The 24,844-nt window shown below is 42.6% G+C and overlaps 4 protein-coding genes across 11 annotated transcripts in view; 3 read left to right on the top strand and 1 right to left on the bottom strand.

The window, feature by feature from the left end:
* Positions 1-501: 501 nt before the first annotated feature.
* Positions 502-4,419, top strand: LOC121693702 (actin, alpha cardiac muscle). Of its 2 annotated transcripts, none has more exons than XM_042073318.1 (9): positions 502-598; positions 1,484-1,634; positions 1,763-1,891; positions 2,346-2,456; positions 2,593-2,677; positions 3,077-3,238; positions 3,423-3,614; positions 3,747-3,928; positions 4,187-4,419. In XM_042073318.1, exons 2-9 carry the CDS (start codon positions 1,506-1,508, stop codon positions 4,328-4,330), a joined length of 1,134 nt encoding a protein of 377 aa, XP_041929252.1. In that variant the 5' UTR covers positions 502-598; positions 1,484-1,505; the 3' UTR covers positions 4,331-4,419. The 2 variants fall into 2 exon arrangements, with proteins under 2 accessions (XP_041929252.1, XP_041929253.1); XM_042073319.1 differs by having other exon boundaries at positions 576-661.
* Positions 4,420-4,907: 488 nt separating this feature from the next.
* Positions 4,908-23,318, top strand: arhgap11a (Rho GTPase activating protein 11A). 6 transcript variants are annotated; one of them, XR_006025553.1, is made up of 14 exons: positions 4,911-4,985; positions 5,508-5,634; positions 6,366-6,436; positions 6,558-6,654; positions 6,768-7,024; positions 7,322-7,485; positions 7,916-8,056; positions 8,524-8,598; positions 9,057-9,230; positions 9,570-9,690; positions 9,856-9,964; positions 11,072-11,222; positions 11,491-13,270; positions 23,309-23,318. XR_006025553.1 is itself a non-coding variant. In XM_042073311.1 (13 exons), exons 2-13 carry the CDS (start codon positions 5,509-5,511, stop codon positions 12,987-12,989), a joined length of 2,985 nt encoding a protein of 994 aa, XP_041929245.1. In that variant the 5' UTR covers positions 4,908-4,928; positions 5,504-5,508; the 3' UTR covers positions 12,990-13,581. The 6 variants fall into 6 exon arrangements, 5 of the variants coding, with proteins under 5 accessions (XP_041929245.1, XP_041929241.1, XP_041929246.1 ...); XM_042073311.1 differs by lacking the exon at positions 23,309-23,318 and having other exon boundaries at positions 4,908-4,928; positions 5,504-5,634; positions 11,491-13,581; XM_042073307.1 differs by lacking the exon at positions 23,309-23,318 and having other exon boundaries at positions 11,491-13,581.
* grem1b (gremlin 1b) lies at positions 19,140-21,370 on the top strand. Its single transcript, XM_042073313.1, has 2 exons — positions 19,140-19,329; positions 19,967-21,370. Exon 2 carries the CDS (start codon positions 19,968-19,970, stop codon positions 20,517-20,519), a length of 552 nt encoding a protein of 183 aa, XP_041929247.1. The 5' UTR covers positions 19,140-19,329; position 19,967; the 3' UTR covers positions 20,520-21,370.
* The window catches only part of LOC121693694 (formin-like), an 81,760-nt gene continuing 79,122 nt past the window's right edge, over positions 22,207-24,844 (bottom strand). For both annotated transcript variants that reach the window (XM_042073306.1, XM_042073305.1), the window contains one exon: positions 22,207-24,461. In XM_042073306.1, the coding sequence (XP_041929240.1) occupies positions 24,417-24,461 (45 nt within the window). In that variant the 3' untranslated portion in view covers positions 22,207-24,416. The remainder of the gene's footprint in view (positions 24,462-24,844) is intronic.

The raw sequence follows: 24,844 nt of genomic DNA, 5'->3' as shown, positions 1-24,844 counted from the left end.
CTCAAGCAGATCCAAGTCTTCTAATCATATGATTACAAGCTGGGTGACACATATCTTCACTTCCTGGGTTTCCCTTGAATTGATACTCTCTTATGATGTGCTAAAGACACGCCTCTTCACAGTTTTTTGCCATATATCCTATTCCTGAGTGCAGAAATATATATATATAAAAACTTGACAAAATATAATGACTTGAGAAATTTTATCAACTTTATTTTATCAACTTTATTTTATAACTTTTCAAGCATTGAAAATATAACATCTGCCAATGCTTTAGCCAATTATAGAAAAGAGAATCCACAGTGATAATGATCAAACCAACCACACATCATCTTCAAAGCAAGCATGCTTTTTTGTCTAATTTTTGTCTAATTTTATTCTGTTCTATTTCTATGGCATCTCCCCCAGTGTTGTGTCCCACTCGACCAGATACCTTTCCTTCTTCTTTTCTTTTCTCTCTTTTTTCCCACAAGCTCTTATTTGGACTTGGGTGAACTCAAGGCTCCTCCCCTGTACCCCCAGCGAGGGTCTTATTTAAGGAGCTCTCTCCCCCTCACTCTTTGTCCCAGTGGAAGCATCAGTCCTGCGATACAACTTGGTGAGTGCATCTTCGCTGTCGGTGTCTGTGAGAGCTGTTTCTGTAAGGATAATATCACACTGTGTAAGTTAATTGTTCTTATCTGCTGTGGATAGTTCATAGCTTGTTGATGGTTAGATGGCAGAATACCTGCCTACCTTATGCAGGACATGAACTGAGTTTTTCTAATGTAATGATGGAAGTGCTTTAACTCAAACTTTTGTTAAACTTGCTTATTGTTGTTCAATTTTCTGAGGCTGAGAAAATAAGTTGACTTCTCACAGCAAGCTTGAAATCTCACAGCATCCATAGGGCCAGGCGTGGTGTAGAGGGATGGTAGTCTCTTATGAATGAAGCTGTTATAGGTGAGGGGGTTGTGGGCCATACTGTAAACAGAGGTATTACAATGTGCCGACAGCTGCAATGGGATCTCTCTCTGGACAGCCACCAAACAGCCTCATATGTCAAATAGCCATTGATAAGTGGAATTGGCAGAAGGTCTGCAAAGCCCTTAGAGATGCCCAGTTTAGAAACAGTGGGGGGTTGTCAACTTAAAATAGCCCGATAGGCAGGGGTGTCTGGCATGCACCTTCTTTGGCTGTACTTTGACACACTGAAAATCTGTCAAACTGATGAAGACAGCCTTACCACATCAAATATATTCTATTGTTAAATTCAAATGAAAAAAATATAAACCTTAAAATAGTCGACTTAATCACAATATTAATTCATGACATAGTAATGGTCAATTTGTAGGTAGGCCTATTTCCTACATTGATTGATAGAGGCATTCATTCAATGTAAATAAGAGTAAAATGTATTTTAGAGAAATTATGAAATGCTCACAAATTACTGTATATTTAGTGTTACATGAAGACTTTTAAACATTACTTTTTTTCCACTCAGACCATCCCAGTAAACCGTGACCATGTGTGACGACGACGAGACTACCGCCCTTGTGTGCGACAATGGCTCTGGCTTGGTCAAGGCTGGATTTGCCGGAGATGACGCTCCCCGTGCTGTCTTCCCCTCCATCGTTGGCAGACCCCGCCACCAGGTATGTAGAGTTATAATTCATTCAAAGTGTTTAATGACAGAGCCAATTCTATCCGTACTTTCTATTACTTACACTCATAAGGGCATGTTGCATGTCAGTTTCTGACCCCTCTTCTCTGTCCAATATAGGGTGTCATGGTGGGTATGGGTCAGAAGGACAGCTACGTAGGTGATGAAGCCCAGAGCAAGAGGGGTATCCTGACCCTGAAGTACCCCATCGAGCACGGCATCATCACTAACTGGGACGACATGGAGAAGGTGCAACTTTTTAGTCCCATTTACTCTCCCCCACGTAAAATGAATTTATAAGGTTCACATTTAAACGATGAGTAAGTGCTCAGGCCAGGAGGAATGGACTTCATTCATGATGTAAAACTGTCATGTGTGGGAACACTGCGCTAACCCACTAATATTTGCACTAAGGATCTTGCCCATGGTATTCAATTAACAAATAAATTGTGCCCAGTTATTAAATTAGCTTAAGTTAGACTTTAGACTTTGCACTTTGCCTGTCAATTAAATTAGAGCTTAAGGTGTTTGTATAATTGGTGAAAAGTAGATCTATGGACGAACCCTCTTTTAATCAAGCTTGCAATCATGTTTTCATTGTTGCAAGAAAGGAAATGTATTTGTTAACAAAAAGTTATGAATGTCCATTTATGTAACTGCGTAACCAGCCATGAATGCTGACATGTTTGGCTAATCCCTTCAGATCTGGCACCACACCTTCTACAACGAGCTGCGTGTGGCCCCAGAGGAGCACCCCACCCTGCTCACAGAGGCCCCCCTCAACCCCAAGGCCAACAGGGAGAAGATGACCCAGGTACTGCCCACCCTCATTTATAGTGTTGGAAACTATACACCACTGTCACAGAGTGCAATGAAATGAATGACTGGGTGCATGAGTACACTCAGAGCTGAGGCAATGTTTAAATATGGGTGATAATCTCCACTTGCAGATCATGTTCGAGACCTTCAATGTTCCCGCCATGTATGTGGCCATCCAGGCTGTGCTGTCTCTGTACGCCTCTGGCCGTACCACTGGTCAGTTTTACACTACTTTATTCTTTTTCTTTACCTTACTTTCTTTAGATTAATTACAGTAGCATAACACACATGTTGACTCCTATGTCTGTGAGATTCCTATCTGAATTAGTTTATCAATTCAACTGACATCCACCTTTCCACACATAAGTGCCCCAAAGAAGAACGCTGTTTAGTTGACAGATAGCAAGATGAATGACTGATACATTGCTGTGGATTAAGCTTAATCCCCCCCATTGGCAGTGATATGTGGCCTCCACCTGTGGCCTGTGGCTATACATGTCACCAGCACTGTGTTTTTATGATGTGTTACATGCCCTGAGTGACTCTCACATTGCACATAGTCTGCAGTGAGACAATTCCACTAACAATGATGTGTGCGTTTGCTGCCCCCTATAGGTATTGTGCTGGACTCCGGCGATGGTGTGACCCACAACGTCCCCATCTATGAGGGTTATGCTCTTCCCCACGCCATCATGCGTCTGGATCTGGCCGGTCGCGATCTGACCGACTACCTGATGAAGATCCTGACTGAGAGAGGCTACTCTTTCGTCACAACTGGTAAAGAACTTTAAGACACAGTATCTGTCAAAAGTGTAGGCCTGGATTAAATATTGTTTGTACGCCTGTGTTTGTAGATTCACTGGGTATGTGCATGCATAGTTATACAGTATGCAGAATGCAGTAGATATTCATGATACTTTTGGTCTCTCAGCACTGACCTCCTGAAACCTTGTTTCCATAGCTGAGCGTGAGATTGTGCGTGACATCAAGGAGAAGCTATGTTACGTTGCTTTGGACTTTGAGAATGAGATGGCCACCGCTGCTTCCTCCTCCTCCCTGGAGAAGAGCTATGAGCTGCCCGACGGTCAGGTCATCACCATTGGTAATGAGCGTTTCCGCTGCCCCGAGACTCTCTTCCAGCCTTCCTTCATTGGTGAGTCCCATACTCTACTAAACACTAGCCTGACTAGTGCAATAACCATGTAACAGATTCAATTATAACATAACAAATTTCTGTCTATCTCCATTGAGTTAATCAGTCTATGAGTATCTTGATGTGTGCCAGGTATGGAGTCTGCTGGTATCCATGAGACTGCCTACAACAGCATCATGAAGTGTGATATTGACATCCGTAAGGACCTGTACGCCAACAACGTCCTGTCTGGTGGTACCACCATGTACCCTGGTATTGCTGACCGCATGCAGAAGGAGATCACTGCCCTGGCCCCCAGCACCATGAAGATCAAGGTGAGGAACACTTGTCAGCCCAAATATTTTCATTTTGCGTACTCTATGTCCAAAGTGATTAGTATTTATCATATCATAGCAACATTTTTTGAGAAATACTTACTAAGTAGCCTAGTCCTCCCAGGAAAACAAGCTTTTAAAGTATTGAAAATTCATCTGAATTGTATTTTTAGTGCAATACTGTTAGTGTGTGGTAATGTGTGGCGTTTTGTGTTATATCTTAAATGAATTTTCTCTATTCTCTTCTCTGTCCTCTAGATCATTGCTCCACCTGAGCGTAAGTACTCTGTCTGGATCGGTGGCTCCATCCTGGCTTCTCTGTCTACCTTCCAGCAGATGTGGATCAGCAAGCAGGAGTACGATGAAGCAGGCCCCTCCATTGTGCACAGGAAATGCTTCTAAGCAAACAACCTCCTTCAGCCATACATTTGTACTATGTTGTTAACTGTATATAAATGTAATGTTGTAATAAAAATACCTATGTAACAGTATCAGTTTTTTATTGTTATTATTTGCCTGCACAGTACACACACTAAAGAGGTCTAAAGACAATCTTCTCATCACATTGCATCAGTGATTGAAATAATAAGATGTAGGCCTACTTTTGTAGACAAGTGACTTACATTTTACCTACCTAGTACCTACATGTGAAAATAAGCTTCAAATAACTATAGGCTATCGTATGAAATAAGTAAATATTTATTTATTTTGACAAGTAGGTTTGTGGCAAGTGGCAACTCAACTCTCTTGAGTCCATGTTTGTTTTAATCAATGATCAATGAATGTTTCCAAAGCATATTCAGTTCTGCGTTGGGCTATGTAGGCCTACAACTAAAACAGCATCTCTGTGCTCAGACCACTAGGGGCATCGCTCACATTTTTATTCAGGCAGTATACAAAACAGCCTTAAGGGCCTAATATTTGAACCTTACTCGACCAATCGGATGTCGCCGTTTGGGCAGCTCTGCCGTTTGAAATATTTGCGGAAAAGAGTTCAGAGGTAGCTTAGTGGATGAGTGGAATGATTTTGGATATGTTGACACTTGTGTGGAAGCATGTATGTTTGTATTTATCTGTGTAGTTTGTTAACCTATTATGATGTTTAGGTGTAAATAGATAATTACTATTAGTTCTTAACTTTGTTGTATACCTTGCTGGATTTTAGTCGCTAAACTGTTTTTAGCTAACCGACAAAAGTGACGGAAATGCAAATGAGACTTAGCAGCTAACTTTAGCGTGTGGATAATATTTAAGTAACTGTTGGCATAGTTAACGTTAGTATTTGCTTGATAGTTAGTAATTACCCAGCTTTCGATTTTCACATGAAATCTAGTCATTGTTTTAACGGTTAACATGTGCATCACCGTGTAACGTTGGTTGAAACAGGTAGCTTCTAAGATTGAAGAAGGTTTTTGTAAGTTTGATGAGGGATTTAACGAGAGTGTTTTACGGGCTAAATTGTTCAGTGAACGAAGGAGTCGAGAGAAAAAGGCTCATGTTGGCAAGTATTGATTGCAAGTTCGTTAGCTAAGTTGGTACCAACGGAAAGTTGAATTCAGGTTGTTTGTTGGAAAGTAAGGATGAAGGTTTTGGAAAGAAACGTGATGCGACTGGCAGTCGTACAACACATTCGTGCTACATACAATATCAAGACAAAGAACTGGAACAAAAACAAAGCGAACAGCAAACTGTCAACAAGCCAGTCGGTAAGTTCATGAACGTTGTTTCCGCTTACATTCACCCAACTCTACGCTACGTCAAGACTAAAGAGGGCATTCTTGCACGTTCTAGTCCATTCGACTTTAATTTGCAGTAACTTAACGTTATCGTTACTTCAGCTGCACATAACATGTTGTAATGGTTTATGACTTGCATTTTCAATCGAGTCGACTCACTGCAATGACCAGTGCCTTTTCTTATGGCAGGAGATGTTCTTTAAGATAGTAAATATCTTCAGTGGTGAACAATTGTAAAAGACGTAACCGTCTGGCGTTGAACAATTCATGTGTCTGACGCGTTTAAGCGCCGTATCCAATCAATTTTACCCTCAATGCAACAATCGCATTTGATGAGGTTTCACGAGATAATTTGAAACACGAGGAATGCTCTTAAACTGTTTTGGTGGTTATGTTCTGTGGTAACTTATTGGAACAATGCATCACTTATTTCCAAGTCCATTTGTCGCAAGTCAACACTGACAGTTGGCACGCTCATTTGGCTGCCAGTATGTCAGGTGAGTCTCACAACATCCCTCTATTTAAGACAGAAGAATCTTCAGCCGTTAAAAAACTGCGAGCGAACCGGATGCTTGTTTAGACTTGAAACGACCTTTATCTGAATGCATCCAGCTTATTTAGCTCCGCAAAACTATTGATAGGAAAATTCCTGTGGCTTGTTTGAAGTACTAACATGCATTTATGTACAAATTGCTTCCTAGGTGAAAGTATTTGGGGTGGCACTCGAAAGTCTGCCCCATTGTCCCCTTCTTGATTATGGTAGTGTCCCAAGGTGGGTGTTACATTTTGTTAACTATATAAGTTAAGGAAACTATCTGTCTCTATACCCATTGTATGTCTTTTTTTCTTGTGGGCGTTATGTCCATTAAACTTTTCTGCATTTAATGTTCCAGCTTTCTTGTGGACGCCTGCACATATCTGCTGGAGCATGCAAACACAGAGGGTTTGTTCAGAAAGTCTGGCTCCATTCTTCGCCTGAAGGCTCTTCGAGTGAGTGATGACTCTGTCTGACCTTTTCTGTAGCTTTGGGGGCACCTCGACTTGGGGGCTTTGTTTCACAAGACGTTGGACGAGAGTTTGTTGACGTTGGCTGTGTTATGCAGGCTAAGCTGGATCAGGGTGAGGAGTGTCTGTCGTCTGCGCTCCCTGTGGATGTGGCAGCGCTGCTGAAGCAGTTCTTCAGAGAGTTGCCAGAGCCTGTGCTGTCCATGGAGTTGCACGCAGCCCTCCTCAAGGCCCAGGAGCTGTCCACGGAGGAGGAGAGGACCTCAGCCACAATGCTGCTGTCCTGCGTGCTGCCTGAGCGAAACTTGAACACCCTGCGGTACTTCTTCAGCTTCCTCCAGAGTGTGTCTCAGAGGTATGGTTCTCTTTTACTGTGCTCTTATATATATATATATATATATATATCACACACACACACACACACACTAATCTCCACGTTCACTAGGTTAAATCCAAAGTGTCTGTTCACTTGCATACTTTAATGTGAATATGTAAGCATGCATAGATTTGTTTTCTAGCATCTTTATCTCTTTGCCCAGTTACTAATGTATATGTTTGAGCAACTACAGTCGCCTACAGTAAATTTGTCAAAATGAATATGATGTAGTAAATGTAATTCATTCTCATGTTGTCTTTGTGTTGCATGTCCTAGGAGTGCCGAGAACAAAATGGACAGCAGTAATCTGTCTGTGATCTTCGCCCCTAACCTCCTGCACTTTGCAGAGGGTGCGGAGAAGATGAACGCTGGAACTGAGAGGAAGCTCAAGCTGCAGGCTGCTGTGGTGCACTGCTTCATACAGAATGCACGCAACTTCGGTATGTTACAGGCCTGAAGTGCTTTTTTTTGTTGACTGAATAGTGGGGTTTAGGCACATAGTTGAAGGGAAATCTGGTCTGACAAGGTTTGTAAAGTTGTTTACAGTTCATACCTACTCGGACGGAAGTTGTTTATGTTTGCTTTTCATTTTTAGAAGCTGCTTTTATCTAAAGAATTGTTTAGTACGACATGTGTATATTTGATTGGTTTATGTAGTTCCTGGAAACATTCAAAACCTGCCCAATCAAGCTCTGTTTGAAACAAAACAAATTTGTTGGTGGGGGGGGGAGTGTTGTGAAACAGCTCAGTCAGCTGTTGTGAAACCTCCATTGTGACAGCTCAGTTCTCTAAATGCAGTGGAGGCGCTGTGCAGCAGCGGCATGTGAATCATGTATCATAATGATGGCCTTGCTGTTTGTCTTGTGATAGGTGTTGTTCCCCAGTTCCTCCAGGAGAAGGTTCCAGCCATGCTGGGCTGTGGGGCAAGTCTCTTCTCTCCGCCTCTGGACCATGCGGAGGAGCACGCTGCCAGCTCAGGCCTGAGGAGGAGCCACAGGCGCAGCCTGGGAGGTAAGAGTCCAGTGCAGCTTGAACAAGCAATTGCTAACCTGATCTTAGACTAACAACACTGGTTTAAAAAGGGGTAGTTCAGCTAAAAATCTAAGCAACACTCCATACACTGTGTCCATACTTAAGCTTTCAGGGCTTAAGTTTCTCAGGCACCACTGGAATTAAGGCATTGGTCAGGTTGTTTAAAGTGCAAAAATAGATAAATATACATACATTGATTGCCTGAAAGGGGAAAATCGGAATAACTTCAGGCGGGGAAATGTTCCTTGCTTTAATCCCCAAGTTGCTAATAAATGTGCTGGTAGATGTATGCCCATCAGTTGGAGTGTTCACAAAGGAAAGACAATAAGACATGCTTGCTTATCTGATTTTGACTGAACTATCCCCTAAAGTGGATTATTGTTGGTGTTTCCAGCTAACTGCTGCTCCTATGTGGCGACTACCAAAGTTTTTGTCTTGCGTTCCAGATTTGGTAAATGGAGCACTGAATAAGTTATTAGTTAATAGAACCCCTACAAACACCCCCAAGTCTGAAGGAGCTGGTAGGTATTCATGTTGGGACTCATCACCTCGCACGCTCTGAAAAAAAGAAAAACGCGCTTGTTTGTCCAGCTTGTTCCTGAATGCAAGCCAAAAGCCAATGCTTTCTTGATTTGTGAATAATGGAAACCAATCAGTTAAATTATGCCTTCAGAATGAGTTTCTGTGTTTGACTTTGCTTAAGTAGTTCTCTGCTCATCCGATCTTGCTTGCCGAACAGCTAAATTTGACTGTGCCTTGCCTGCAGTTCCTCAACCGATTCATTAGCTTCTGTCTTTCAGCACTTGACTGTTTCTTGAAATTTGTAATCAGCAGTGATTCCTCACCCACTACTGTAAACATCTCAAGCATTCTATTCTTGTATGATCCCATTCCACTGACAATATAGCCTGTCGCCCACCAGCTTACAATCTCAGTCAGTGTTTTGACATTTCATTTAAGCCTATTCGTTATTTTCCAGTATTTTCATCGGCGACCCCAGTAATCATGACGCCCAACACCAAGCGCAAGCTTCCACTGGACTCGGGCCATAACCACGAGTCCTCCAACAAGAAGCGCAGATCCATCAAGAAGAACCTGGGCATTGAGCTCCTCCCACATGTGCTGTTTGGCGCTGGGTCCACCCCTGGATCAGGTGAGCACTATCGCTTTGTATACCAACATCTGCTGAACAAATAAATGTAAAAAGCAAGATAAAAGCTTGCTGAAAAAGTATAGTGTCTTGGTGATATTGTTGGCAGTAGCTGGCATAAGCTTGTCCTACCTTTTCACATGGTGTTGTGTCACGGGACACACAACTACATGACACATGTTCAGGATAGCTAGTGGGAATGACACATCTGTGCTTTTCATGAACATACACCATGTGCGAATACACTTGGAGACTAGGAAACTGTTGTATGGTGTTGCTTTAATTAAAACTGCTTAAAAGATGTGTTCTGAGTGGTTTTGTGTATGTCCCCTGCTGTTCCAGTGCACAGCGCCTCAGGTGTTTCTCCTTCAGTGGTGTCTACAGGCAGGACCAGCAGGCTCACGGCAAGCTCTGCCCGTAGGAAGAGCAAGAGGCTGAGCTACAGAACCCACCAGATCAACAGGTGAGATGTGCTGGCTGTATTATTCAAGTCTCTCCACTAGGGGGCAGGATTATCCATAATTTGAATGTCATTGTGATTTGTTTTTTGTACTGACATGGTAATTGTCCATATGCTGTAGCTGCTGTTGTGTTGGTATCTCAGCAAATTGTGTGTGTTGTCTTTCAGGCATGAGTCAGGCAAGACTGGTTGCTTCTCTCCCAGAGTTCCCAAGAAGGAGGCAGCCATGAAGTCTCTGCGTATGCGTTTCAGCTTGGGCAAAGGCATCAAAGACACTGTAAGTTCAGACTGCATCTAAAGCCCTGGTACATGGGGATTGTGAATGAAACTCTAATGAAGTCGAATGAATAAGCTCCTCTTTGTAATCATATCTGATTGTACCAGTCCAGGTACAATGGTGTGCATGACTCCATGATGGCACTTTTAAAAAATGTTTATCTTAACACTAATCTTTTAATTAATGGAGAAAATATACCACTGCAATTATATAGAGGTTTGAAATATGGGTGGATTAAAATCAGTCCTATTGGTCAATGACTGCGTTTACATGCATTTCCGTATCCCGATTATGTTATTTGTGTTCACACATGTAAACCTCGTATCCAGATTTCAGAACCCAGGGTAAGCCCGTATCCCGATTTTGAGCAATCCTGTTATGATATCTGGAGTACTCCGATAGAAACCGGGCTACTGTTCCATGTATATATATACACCTTATCCTGGTTTCTAATCCCAAGGGTCGTGGTGCGGTGTGCTAATACTATAACTTTATTGTTTGTAACCGGAGTACTAGTACTCATCATGTACTACAGGGACATGAATAACCAGATTTCTCTGTGTTCATGTAAACATATCCTGAGTATGATCAGTCGGGATAAGCCCCATAACCAGCACACTGAATTGCATGTAAACGTAGTCTGTGAGATTATGTTTGAGATGTTCTTTATTTTTGTTGTTGTTATGTACATTCATCATGAGTAAGTATACCAAATGTTAATCAGCTAACTTTTGCACGATGCCGTCTTTTGAGCCTAAATCCTGTCATTGTCTGTTTGTAAACAAGGTATTTGGTATGTCTTATGTTTAACATGATGTGATATAAACAGGTCGCACTTTAGTTTAAACGTGTTACATTTGTTTTAATGTACTAAATATTATATGTAGTCTCTTGAAAATGTATATTTGCTGCGAAAATAAAATATATTTACCAACTATTTCAATAGCATTAGTTTTTCTTTCAATGTAACGAAAGAGGAATTAAATTGATATTTTATTCATAATTCCAAAGTTCGGCAGTGTAAGATAAAGTAAACGGATGACTATCCCATGTGGGATGCAGTGCTGCATGGGTGAGAAATTAAAGCAGGTGCCTCTGTTCCAACAGACGCTTGGGTCACAGGCTCTTGGAGCAGCAAAGGGATCTGAGACCATTGGCTGGCGCCTCGCCACCCAGGACAGCACCACCAGTTTTCACTTCTCCAAAGAGCCTGATAGTAGCCCTGCTGTTGTTTTGCGCAACAAGCATGCATGTAAAGGTATCACCTTTCCATCTAACCCCCCTCCCCCCCTTTCATACCTTTTTAAAAGATGGGAGTGGCCCATCAAGTCTTTCAATATTATGATGCATTTAAACAACAATCTTTCAAAGAACTCATTAATTACTCAGCATTTTGCTCAAAAAGCACCAAAAACAATTTGGTTAAGAATATTAACATTAATTTTACAGCAATATTTCTTAAAAAGGTTCTTATATTCTGTGTGTTAAATTTACTTAATGGGTAAATTGATCTGATCTCCATCCAGCCACCAAAAACATCAGCAAATCGGAGGACAACCTGCTGTCTCCCCAGCAAGGCCCTGAGGACCTCCATACCTCCTGGAGCGGCGAGACACCTGATGGGGCCCCACCTTACCTGCATGACTCCTTCGCCGACACCCCCATGAACGTGTGCCTTAAGAACAACTACTTCTCTGAGCCAGCTATCGTCACCGCTGCCAAGCCCCCTACTGTCTGCAGCCTTCCCAAGACCCTCTGCTGCGCAACCAGCGTTGAGAGCCTGGACAGCGCCTGTTCCATCGCTGAGGAGAGTGCCCCGACCCGCCCCACCCTGCTGAAGATCAAGAGGGCCTTTGGCGAGTCTGGAAGTGACCTCCATGCTGTAGTGAAGGAGCACAGCACCCCATGTGGATGGGAGGAGGCAGGACGACAGGAGAGGAGCCATGTTAGTGAGGCCGACGCCTCTGTGCCAAATGATGGTGACGAGACACCGAAGAGTGAATGCTGCTCGGGTGTCCGATCCCCTGCACATAAGTGTGTATTGGGCGAGCAAAATATCACCTTTGGACAAATCGAGATTGTTCCCCTGTCCCCTCTGCACATAGACAGTGCCTTGTTTGAGTACAGTGGGTGGGACGGGAAAGAGCAGTGCAGGGGGTCCCTGGACATATCCACTCGTGCCGTCTGTGGCAGTTGCGACACTCTAGATCCGGATGAGACGCCAGACACGGTCAACTGCAGCCAGTTGGTTGATGCGCTGGACATTCAGAGTCCTGTGGTGTTCAGGCTGAACTCTGTGGGCTGCCAGTCTACTCCACACCAAGCCCAGTCAGAGGTGTTTAAAAAACCATCACTGCCGCAGGGCCAGACCAGTGGAGGGACTAAGCCACGGCAAGACACTGTTGAACCAGAAAGTGAACCTTCACTAACGGCTCAGCAGGTCAAGGATGCTCAGACCATAAAGGTCCAGGACCAGATCCAAAAGTTTAACATGCTCACCCTTAAATCACCCCAGGCTAAGAGGGTCCGATCACCCCTCAAGTTCCAGAGGACTCCAGTACGCCATTCTGTTAGGAGGATCAATTCTCTCCTGGAAACCTCCCGAAAACCAGGGGCCCAATCAGACCTTCTCACGAAGCCCGGACCTATGCTGAAGACCACGAGCCTGGACGCTGGTCTTTCCGTTGCAACTCCGCTTCAGCCCATCCCTGCAGATCCTTTCCAGCCGGACGCATTGGTCACTAAGGTGCCTTCCTTCTCCAAAACCAGGCCCCCAGTCCCCCCCAAGAGGGTCTCTATCCGTAACCCCTCCAGGATCTCTGCTCTGGGGGACGTGACTAATAAGGTGCCACAAAGGGTGAAAGATGACATCCCACTAGCCAATAAGAGTGAATCCTCCGAGCTCCCTCAGAAGTCAGCAGCACAGCAGTTGGCCAAGAGGGAGACTACTCATTACCGGGGCTCCCCTAGGAACCCACTGAATGGCGGCAGGCTCCTGTCCGCCACTAAACCCATAGACCTTTGAGCCATTCCCACTGCTGATGAGCCTTGAGCCCTGACAGGACCTTGAAACTGTTTGTGACTTGATTTCTGAACCATTCCTTATGTTACTCCTTATGCTTATTGTTTTTTTCAGGGGATCTTAATTTATTTTTTTATCATCCTTATCTTTGTAGAGCAGCTTGAGTTTTTTGTTATGGTTGAATGTGGTTGAAGTCTGAGGACTTAAGGCTGTTGTTGAAGGTAGACTTTAGTAGAGCTTGTATGCTGAGTAGTGTAAAGTGTCCTGAGAAGTGTGTTGGAAGTGTTGTGGTTTGAAAGTTGATGTGTTTTTTTTCTTTACATGTTTTTTTTGTTGGATTTGTTTTAATTTATCTCTTATGTCTGGCAAAATCTTTGAGTCTTCTAAGAAGATGAAGATGTAACTGCAACGGTGAAATTATGAACAAGTGTTGTCAAACAGTATTAGTTCTTCTTAAGTCTGCTTCCAATTTGCTGTCCCAAATTTCAATTGCGAAAAAAATATTGTTATCTGAAACTGAAGGGGTAATTGTGACTGATTTGTAAAATTGATATTTAACATTTTTATTGGCATATAAATATTATCCAAGATCCAACTCTGTTGTCTGTGCTACTTGTTTTAGCCACCAGGTGGTGCTTGCAGTATTACCCATAGGCACACTTTGTTTGATTGTTCAAGTGACCCTATTGTACACAGATGCCTGAACTGAAAATGCCCTTTTGACCCAATGAAGGGTTTAGAAATGTGCATACAAGTTCCAAGCTACTTTCAAGAAGTCTACCAAAGCAAATGTTTGGGTTTGGAGGCAGAGGCACCATACCTCAGATCTTGTGATGCAAATCTGTATCTACATACACCATTGGAATCAACTCCTGAGGAAACACAAGGTGACTTTGAGCAATGTTGTTTAGCAGTGTTCCTGAGCATTTCTTTCTTTGGGAAAGTTTAATCATCAATCAGTAGGCACTTTTTCATCCTCCAATCAGAACACATGTGGGTGCCTAGCATCATTGCTCAAGAAGTCTCCATGTATTATCACCTTTCGGTTAAACATCACCTGGGTTGTTGCAGCATGTACTCTAGGTAAGTGACAAACCTGGCTAAATTAACCCAGATGAAGTGGTAAATATTCTAATGGATGAGGCCTATGGCTTCATTTACCTGACCAGAACAACGCCAGAAGTCTTGTTTTGGGACCTTTACCACTATGAGTTACAGTAACTTCCCAGGTTTGTCACTAACGCTCCCACACACAGCTGCGTTCCGTCAACGCATTCCAGTGGGTGTTCTCGACGGTAGCTATGCAAATGACTTGAAGTAAAACCGTAATGTGATTGGTTGGTGCCGTCCCTAGATTGGCTTGATTGGCCGGTGCCGTCTGTCGGTGCAGCAACAGCTGAACTCCTCAACGCGAGCAGCTGGAGAAACGCGACGCGACGACCCACAATTCAGTTCGGCAACGGATCACGTGAGCCCATTTAAAGTGAATGGGATGCGTCTCCAGCAACGCGATGCACGCAGCTGTGTGTGGGAGCCATAACCTAAGTACTTACAAATAAAAAAATATATAAGACATCAATATAATCGAGGGGAAAAACTCTTGCCCTAAGGCTTTAGATAACCATCCTTGCCATCCTCTCCTTATATTTTGTGTGGACAAATGCAAATTTAAAACTCACCTTAGTCTATCTATTGTGATCCTTGAGTAAGTAGCCACAGCTCTGAATTCTTGGTAAATAGGCACATTTTTTTAAACTCTGAAGCAGTATTGATTACCATTGTTCAGCATACTATACATTTAATGGTAGAAGATTAAAACTCAACACATAAATACAACATCACATCAAGACATGAGGGTTCTAATGATTCACTTTGCTCACTTTTGTCAGTTTCCTTAGATTAGTCGTCATACCTTTCGGACAACACTTCCATGACACCATGTACTCAAGGAGAAGAACTGGAATGTGAGGCCAGGTACAACTCAGTCTTGTGTGTCAGAGAGACTACTGTGATGCATAAGCTATAACAGAGACTTTCTAATGAGGAGTGACCGCACTCAAAAAATCCTCCATAGAAATGCATGGGGTTAGTTTGTAATGCCAATATGGCCGTTGTCTACACATATCCCACCCCTTCCTCGGCAAAACGTCGACAAGTGAATACTTTGAGTCAATCATGTGGTGTGATGTGAATACTTTGAGCCAATCATATGGTGTGTTGTGAAGACATCTTCCCAATCATGTGTTGTGAACTCGCCGCTGGAGCAAGATTGGTGTCGTGAAGCCTTGCGCACGCGCATTTCTGCTGAATAGGATGCCCTACGAGTGCCCAAAAAGCGTTGCCGCCGAATGGAGGGACTTGCCTAAAAGGACTTTGGCTATAATTATAAAGTTCTGTGAAAATGGGTGTAGCTATGTATAACTAACCTTCAGTGGTCATTGAAAAATGTACTGGAGAACAGCAGAAACACGAGTCAGGCCTGACTGATTGGATCGTCTTCCTCTTATTGCCTACATGGAAGAGTGATGCATCATGTAGCCTACCACACTGCATTGCAGTCACTCACCCTTTCTGTTTCATAGAATAGTCTCATTGAATATAATCTTAGGAACTAAAACTCTAACAATCACTTCCTCGGTTCATACTCTTGAGTACATATGCAGGATGCTAGTCAAGATCATGTGGACCATTCCGGTCGCGGCAATGACCTGTGTTTGAAGGGGTCACCCCCCCATAGCCTTGTTACGGTGTTTTACCGCCTAAGCAGCTGGATGACCTAATATGCTTGCCTCGCGTCATGCTCATCAGCAATGGATCCCTCTCTCGCTTTCGGCACTATAGAAGGATTCACCCACCACTCACAGATAACATGCTTAATTGAGACACGATCATATTTACGAGGAGAACATCCCGTTTGCAGTGGGCGCATATCCTGCGCAGTCGAGCCCTGGTGTCTGTCAGTGGGTCAGGGAGTATACCTGGAGAAATGTCCAAGACCTGCAGCTGATTGGCAGCATCTGGGCCTGCTTCTAAAGCTTGCCGGGGCTCTGTCCAAGTCTTCGGGGCAATTTCCCCAGGAGATGGACGTGCGCGGATCCGCCAGTGCGTAATGAGGCATGGTTGGGCCTCTCTTGCTGTCTTGCTGTTATTAAAGGCCTTGTAGATTGTAATGTTTTGGATGGTTTCGTCTCCATTAAAGGGGATTTGTGAGGAATTTGGCTTTCTCTTACACAACCTAATTACTAGTGAGGCGAACTGGAACAACAAATACTCATAGCTCAGTAAAAGGGAGACGATCTGTCACTGTTTTTCCCCTCTTCACCGGCCAAAGGAGTAGCCTACTATTTTTAAAACTCTTTAAGGAGGTTATAGCTGAATTTCCCTACAGTCCTTCTTGTCATGTCATAATGGCCCTAATATAGTTCCCAGTTTCTCAATTTTAGTGGATATTTTTAAATGATTTTAAAGGCATCACCAAATACTGACTCTGCTGTTCACAGTTGCTGTTCTAGTCCATGTAGTGTTTGGGCTGGCATCATATTTCAGAACCAGTGCTCAGTAGCCTACTATCTGAGGCCTACCTTCCTCAGTGGGGTGGGAGACTTAATTTGTGCCCTTATAAAGCCCCCAGTCCCAACCCTATAACCCTGATGTCTTGAGTGAAAACCCCTAACCCTAATTCTAGTTACCCAAGTGGCAATGTAAAACCTTGTGTACTAACCTATTCTTGTGTGTGCGCAAAGTGACCTTACTGGACCTGACTGTTGGTGTCCACTCTACTTTTATGTGGCTACTTCTGTGGTTATCAGCTTGTTTAAAGTATTTCTCCTGCTGTGGCCATGCCATAAGACAGCATTTGCGTGTGCCCAATAGAATGAGCCCATTCCGGTGATTACCAAACCACCTCTGGCTGGCTATGTGCTGTGGCTACTAAATGATTGAGTCCATCTAAAAACTGTCACAGGTACAGTGGTCATACTGAGGTAAAACAAGCACATGTGAATCTCAACTACCATTTATGTATCCACATTTGTGGCTGCAGGTCCACTGAAAGTGTATACCTCAACCACAGTTAAGCCTTTTCTGTGGCACCGAGCCCACTCAAGTGGCTACCAGCCTGTATGTCAACAGTAGTGGCTATAGACTGAAGTAAAACAAACCCTTGTGGCAACATACAAAGGTCTGCCCCTTACATAAGGGTGAAGGGGACGGAAGGTGGGCCATGTTGGAGCTTTTGTGAGGTGATGTGCGCTGTGGTGCGGTGTGGTGTGGTGATGTGCACTGTGGTGCGGTGTGGTGCGGTGCGGTGTGGTGCGGTGCTGTGCGGTGTGGTGCGGTGGGGTGTGGTGCGGTGATGTGCGGTGTGGTGCGGTGCGGTGATGTGCGGTGTGGTGTGGTGCGGTGTGGCGGGATCAGTGTGGAGTGTGCCGCACTCGTTCTGCTGGGGGGAAACTAAGATTCCCAGACTCTGGGCCCATGACTGGGGCTTGGGGCCATGTGTTGAGCACATGGGGGCTGAAGAGAGAAGGCAGCGGGATTTCGGGAAGTGTTGTTGTGGCACAGGAACAGAGAACCTGGGGGACGCCGACCGCCACAGTTTTCAAATAATGCGGTTGGTGCGGCCTTTTTTCCCCCTCCAAACTGTCAGGGTTTATTTTTTCCACAACAGATTTAATCCAGATAAAGGTAATCTAGTACTTCTGAATTGTTGGGGCACTGGATGCTATTAATCAAGAATTTTCACATGATTTAGAACTGAAAAGAAAATTGGACCACATGCCTCAGGAAATGTATACTGACATCAAGCTTGAGATGTAATCTTAATTTAAATGGATCACAATTTGAAATAAAATCAATTGAATTGAACAAAACAATGCAAAACCAAATACATGCAATAACTGAAAGAAGTGTTTCATGAGTTTCAACATTTAGCTCCATGATGTTAATTTGAAGGGAAACATAATCCAAGAAAACCTGAATTCTAAAATGAATAATTTAGTTGCATTGCTGTGAAGGAAATGGTATTTACCTATGGCAACCTTTATAAATGCTCTGATTTGAATGTAATTAATGTCACACTAACGTTCACATATTTTCATCATATTGTAAACTATTAGACTATTTTATGACAAACTATTTTCATGTTGCCCTATATATTTTATGGCTTTAATTCATTTTGTCGTGACATTACCATGTCTAGTAAATAGAGCTTGCAGTTATTAGTGATTTGACAGGAAAAACTCGGAATTGAGCAAGGTCTAAAATAAGCCTTTATAAAAGTGTGAGAAATTAAACAAACACACTGAAATAAACAAAGACCCAGTGCTAAAAGAGTTATTGCGGGGTTTTTTTGCGAATAAATTCTTTGGCATTCGCCCTTCCAGTACTTCCAAGACCAGAGGATATATCTTGAGACGTCAAGTAAACTATGCACTGACAAAGTATTGTATGAAACATCTCTGTAATTTTCCAGTGTTATGACATGGAGACAAAAACTTCATGTGGCTTTTACTAACAGGAAAACGCAATTCCCGTAGCTTATTTTCAGTAGGCCTACATTCGATTCCTCGAAGCTATATTATCAGTGGTGAAATCTTGTGGAATTTGTTACACATGGATGCCATAAAACGTATTTTGGAAGTAGGCCTACTTATAGGCTACATTAATTATTAGTGATTAGTAATTAAAAGTGATTATTATTAGTAAATAATTAATTGCTTATAAAAGTAATACAATGACTAAGATTTTAATTGGTAGACATGTCTAGACATGGTAGACCCCTAAGACATGGTTTTGAAATCAAAATGTAACCAATGTCATAATATGTGTTAACTGTCTCACTGGATGCAAACGTTTTTTTGTAGCCGAATCATAGCAGATACTTTATTCACCAACACACTAGGCTACTACACTGCACAATGATCCATTAGATGTTAAGCTTTACGATTCAAAAACTGCGCCCTTTAGAGTTCAGTTTCCATTAAATCAATTTCAGCACTCAAACACCCACCCTTTAGCTAGTGCGCTGCCGTCTGCTACCTACAAGTAGATTCGGGAAGTGTCGGGTGGGCGGATAGTTTTGATTTTCCTTACATCGTGCCTAGCCAATAATGTGGAGGAGCTGTTGTGCACATCTCAGCTGGCAGACATTTAAAAGGGAGACAGTCAGGCGCTGTAGCAATTTGTATTAAAAACCCAACCTCTCTTTCTATGGAACCTTTAGAAGCCTCAGACGCTCTCCGTGGCTTACCCCTGTCCACTTCTCTGTGTTAGCAGCTCTGCGGACTGCCTTGGACGGAGCACAATAAACCGTTATATTAGTACCATCTCGACTACTTGACAGGTGAGCGCCTTTTTAGCACTTTTACAGACTCCTTAAAGCTTTTTGGCATGCCACGGTTGATATGCGTTTTATCACATGCTGATGCGCCCGAACGTCTTTAGTCACGGTGCAGGTGTCAATTATTAGGGCATCTGTTGGATTTTTAAAACAGGGCACATATCTGATTATAGAAGTTAATGAAAGCATGTTTATGTATGTGTATATTTGACCATGATGCGCTTAATGTTGGGAATCTGCTAACTAATTTCGACTTTTCTTAATGGATATTGTGGTAAGCGCTGGTTGTTGCGCCGCAATCTTTACGCATGTGTAATTTTCACAAACTGAGCACCCTGATGAATAGCTTACCTCAAAGGGCAAGATGAGTTTATATAGTAGACCTAGTATTAGTAACTTGGCGAAGATGTATGAAGGATAGTAAAATACGTATTTTAAATATTATTTAAAATAAAGTATTACTTATTTAAAATAAGTATTGAAGAAAGTTTAAACGTATTTTAAAGTTTTTAAACTCTATTTGTTTGTAAATGAATAGTTATGGTGCCGAAATTAATTCAGAAACCTCTGTTTGTCATTGCTTATTATTAGCTCAGTTCCATCATGGATGTAATGTGATGTTTTAATGTATTTTTTCAAGGATGATGGCATCAGCACGTGTCCTCTGCAGCATGTTCTTCGTCGTGGGGCTTCTCTCCTACCCAGCGGATTCCAGACGGAACCGAGGATCCCAAGGTGCCATCCCTCATCCTGACAAAAACAACCCAAACGAATCAGAGCAGCAGCCTCAGACACCGCAGGCGGGCTCTGGCTCCCAGGGACGGAGAAAAGGCCCCCATTTATCCGCAGACGAGGTGCTGGAGTCAAGCCAAGAGGCTCTACATGTCACCGAGCGCAGATACCTCAAACTCGACTGGTGCAAGACCCAACCACTGAAACAAACCATCCACGAGGAAGGCTGCATCAGCCGCACCATTATTAATCGGTTCTGCTACGGACAGTGCAATTCGTTTTATATCCCCAGACACGTCCGCAAAGAGGAGGGAGCCTTTCAGTCATGTTCTTTCTGCAAACCAAAGCGATTTACCACCATGACTCTTACTTTGAATTGTCCGGACCAACAGCCGCCAACCAAAAAGAAGCGCGTACAACGCGTAAAGCAGTGTCGCTGTATCTCGATAGACCTGGACTAACTCGGACTTCTCGGGACATGAAACACTGTCAAAGAGAAATATCCTGCGACGCGACTCTGGCCTAATCTGATACTTAATATAAAATCAGAAAACGAGACTTGTTTCATACTCACATCATGTTCACTATAGCCTGCGGTTTTCTCTCCAGGCTCTCAAGTCCACCAATTCACATGGCACTTCAATAACCGGATGGACACAGCAATGAACACACAGCAAAATGACAGACTGACACATCTTTATCTCCTGTTGACTCTGGGAAGCATTAAAAGTTGGCTCAGTCCTTGCATGGAAGCCAAAGGAGAATATGATATGATCTTTCGGTCAAACACCTTGGGGGTAGCCTTAAAAGACAACGGCTTTGCCTCTCTGGCTAAATGTGGTGTGCGCTTTGCCTCTCTGGCTAAATGTCGCGTGCGCTCTGCCTCTACCCTCCTCTGAAATGAATTTATTGCTTAAGGTTTTTCCACTATGTGGAATTGGAGAAACAGTAAGGCGATTTTATTTAATATCTGGGACACATATAAGAATGTTTTCAACGAATTTCTCGGAATATTAATTGCTCTATTATATTGCCAGATCACTGTGCAATTATATAGCCTGTTCGAATCGCTATTTATGGAATGGGAACCTAAATGTTAACATTAGTTTGGCTATACGAGAAAAAAAAAAACATGTGTCTTCCTTTTGTTTTAGGAACAAAAAGTTGTACATAATGTGTTTATAATGTTGTAGATAGCACGGTTTATTGTGTTTATTAAATGGTAATCACATATATTGTTCTAATGTACAACATTGTTGCTTATTCAGCGCTTTGGAGATACAGCAATAAAACAGAAAACATTTCGCTTTAACATTCTGCCAATACTTTTAATTCTAAGTACACACCCACTTTAGCAATACTGAAAAAGATCATAAATTACCCCAAAACGGCAACGAGTCCGATTTCATGCAGCTCATTTACATCAGGTTAACCCGAAACACCAAATAAAAACATCTTCCACGGTTATGGGTTACTTTCTTCTCGCTCGGAGCCAGACTCGTGCTGTGACTTTTATACGTTTCTTGGACCCTTGGATACATTTCGTCGTAAAAAGGTTTAATTTATGAGGAAAGACCACAAGACACGCGATTAGATGGCAGGTCTATCACCCTTTTCCATAACCTCTTCAAACGATGTTATCCTGGTTAATGAAAGGCTCTCCACTGGCTCGCAAAAGTTGCCGCGGTCCTTATGTCCTTATCACTCCCGCACTTTAGTGATGTTCATATCACGCCTTACACAACGCAATACAGCAGAGGGCCCCTCTGCCTCTGACAGTGGAAATGAACGAGGTGCTCTGAGCTAAATGAGACCATCTCTGTTGCGAACCTACATTGGGTGTCTTTACAGACTTTCAAAAAGTATCATGGTATTCAGGCTACAATTTGCCCACACAATTGTGAAATCAGTATTGTCACCACGCAGGGTAATTTTGAATGAATTTTGACCAGCCTATAGAGTTCCCCTTAACGGCATTCTGTAATGTCCTTGTTCAGCTCCTCAGACAAAAAAAGTATCCGAATCTATTGTGCCGTGTTTTTGTCAAGACAGCATGACAAAGAATGTATGTAGACTACGTGTTCCTAGGTAACTTTCACAAGGCCAAGTGTTGAAGAGGTGATGGATTAAAATTCTTTGCGCCATATATAAAAGTAAAACTTTATTCTTTATGTTGCAGCAATAATTTAAAGTTGGGCAGAGCTGGGTTTAAATGTTGCAGAGACGTCAAACACAAAGATATTCTTATAACTGACTAACCATATAAAGGCCATTTAAACTTTTCTAAAATGTGACATGCCATTTTGCCACCTCTCGGGACTCAGTTACATAAGATAAATGCAAATATGAGCTTACTGCCTTTAAGCTTAACTTAAAAAAGAAATGGCCAAATAACATTGATCATCCATAACACATGTTGAAAATGTTTCATCGTGCTACTCATAGTCACATATTTATTTGTTCATGTTGTCATCTGAACAGAGACTGAGAGTGTTAAACCACAGAAGAATATGTTACAAGTTCTGACAAGAAAACTCAAACAGAAGCACAAGCGTCAAAATACATAGGCCTGTAGGCTCGATCAGAGACTGACACTGGAACGAATCAAACGTTGGTCAATATCAGTTCCACATTCAGCTGTTACTGCAGTAGAGTTCAGATTTAGAGCATAACCACTGTCTGAGGTAATACAGAATTGGATGCAGTGTACATATATATCTCTGATATGTATGATTGGTTGATAAAACAAAAGGCAGTTTTTTGGTGTTCCTATGAGAAGAACTCTTCAAAAAGGCAATGCTGTGTACCGTATTCATGGCCATGTCTGCCTCACCCATACACGTATACAGCATGTTCCCTGATCTATCAGGACCATCCTTTTTGACTTGCTTTGTACCCAGGGACAATGATGAAGAAACAAACACCGTGTATTCCACCTGTCTGAATTATTCTGCTATATAGGCAACTGACATTTTGGCATAAAATAAATCTGCTTTTTATATAAATATGGATCCATGTCACCTCAGGAAGTACTTTACTATTCTTTAGCTTTTAAAAGCATACAATAGAAATATTTAGTTAAAATAAATATACTATCCATCTTTAGAGTATACGGTGTGAATTCACAAATGTTTTTTTTACAGCAAAGGAAATCAAAGAATTGCATAGGAGTTCAAAAAGAGGTGCAAAAGTGCAATACATCTGATCAAGTACCGTTTTGGCAAAGCAAAATAGGGCAAACTAACAACAGCTGTTGGAAGCAGGAAAGTACTTTAGGACTCTGTCTTAACATTGTGAGGAGCAAAACGTGTGTCACCTATTTGACCTTGAAAAAGATCTGTTTGAAGGTTGAGGGTCCACTACTGTAAATGTTGTTAACCAGACGCGCAAGTTCAAGTTCAGCTCTTGTATCCTGATGGGGAGATTTTCTTTGAGAACAGGATGAAGAGCCATGAGGTTTGTAAGACCCAGGCACTGTAAATATCCAGTCTGATGATGCCTGGCTGTCATCCAGTAGGGGTCAGTCTGGTTCAAAAAAAAAGAAAGAAAAGAAAAAAAGAGAGAACCAAAACATCCATTTTTCTCTCCATAATGACACTCCAGTAGTTGTGTGTGTGTGTGTGTGTGTGTGTGTGTGTGTGTGTGTGTTTTAAGCTCTAGTATGACCTCTTAGTCAGAGGCATGTGGATGGCTACAATGATGTTTGAAAAGGTCATCTTTAGCATATTTACATGTTATTGCTGTTGTGTTCCCAAGCCCCACCTAAGCCACTGCTAGTACGATTGCTTATTCTGGCATGCTCCTCTTAGCTTGATAATGTTTATCTGGTTATGCACCAGTTCCTTAAAGCAACTCTATATGCTGTGTCTAAAATGTCTCTTCCAGTGCTGTTGACTGTTTTGTTTTATGCAAACTGCATCCCTGATGAGGAGACAAGCAGAGAAGACGTTCCAGCACCACAGAAGAAGGCCTACAAGCAGGAAGAATCCTGATGGATCCTATGTTCAACGCCAACAGTCCCTCACACTCCAAAAAGACTTTTGCACTGGTCGTGTTTCAAAGGTTTGGGGTCAGAGGGGGTCACGTTCTGCAAGGCAAACAGAGACCAGTGATGGTCCCTGGATCTTCCCTGGATCTTCTAGACATGGTGGTTCAAATATGTGCAAAAGAAGAAGCTGGGTTGCAAAGGAGACGTCTACAGTAGTTAGTACACAGTATGCTGTCTAGTATACTGTTCCATGGAATATGCAGTGGGTGGTACACAGGAAGACTGAGGTATGAATAAAAGGCATATATGGTGGAGGGGTGGTGGTGGTGGTGGTGGTGGTAGTTGTTGTATTGTTGTCTTTCTCCGAAACTCAGCTGGAGGACACGCTTGCTTCCTTCTGGCGTAGTCTTTCTTTCTGTGAGTCAATAAAGGAGACAATGTCAGCTATTAAATTGTGCTGTTAAAAAAAAAAACATGATTTACTTTTACTAGAGAAGGCAGGGAGAAATCAAAGAAAGCTGGAGAAACAACTGATGATCCAAAAAGACAAGTTCACAGAAGAGGACAAATCAAAAGAGGGAGGAAGAGAGAGAGAGATAGAAGTCAGGGAGGTAGAGTAAAAGAGGGAGAAAAGGAACAGGGAATATAAACAGAAAGAGGAGAGGACAGTGATCAAGGTAGTGGGACAGGAGAGAGAGAGCGACAGTCAGGAACGGGAAGAGAGACAAAGATGAGAAAATGATGGAGGGATGAATGACTGGATGGATGGAGAAGGGATAGCAAAGGAAGAGATAAAGA

The sequence above is a fragment of the Alosa sapidissima genome, chromosome 19 (assembly GCF_018492685.1).
Source record: "Alosa sapidissima isolate fAloSap1 chromosome 19, fAloSap1.pri, whole genome shotgun sequence".
NCBI classification, from domain to species: Eukaryota; Metazoa; Chordata; class Actinopteri; order Clupeiformes; family Clupeidae; genus Alosa; species Alosa sapidissima.
This window is presented reverse-complemented; position numbering and strand designations above follow the sequence as displayed.

What these genes read in the sequence shown, in the direction of transcription:
- LOC121693702 (XM_042073318.1), top strand. Translation starts at nt 1,506, where the DNA reads ATGTGTGACGACGACGAGACTACCGCCCTTGTGTGCGACAATGGCTCT. An exon ending in CTACTCTTTCGTCACAACTG is followed by an intron (nt 3,239 to 3,422) that starts GTAAAGAACTTT and finishes TTGTTTCCATAG; the next exon opens with CTGAGCGTGAGATTGTGCGT. An exon ending in CCAGCACCATGAAGATCAAG is followed by an intron (nt 3,929 to 4,186) that starts GTGAGGAACACT and finishes TCTGTCCTCTAG; the next exon opens with ATCATTGCTCCACCTGAGCG.
- arhgap11a (XM_042073307.1), top strand. An exon ending in CCACAGGCGCAGCCTGGGAG is followed by an intron (nt 8,057 to 8,523) that starts GTAAGAGTCCAG and finishes CTTGCGTTCCAG; the next exon opens with ATTTGGTAAATGGAGCACTG. An exon ending in CAACAAGCATGCATGTAAAG is followed by an intron (nt 11,223 to 11,490) that starts GTATCACCTTTC and finishes ATCTCCATCCAG; the next exon opens with CCACCAAAAACATCAGCAAA.
- grem1b (XM_042073313.1), top strand. Translation starts at nt 19,968, where the DNA reads ATGATGGCATCAGCACGTGTCCTCTGCAGCATGTTCTTCGTCGTGGGG.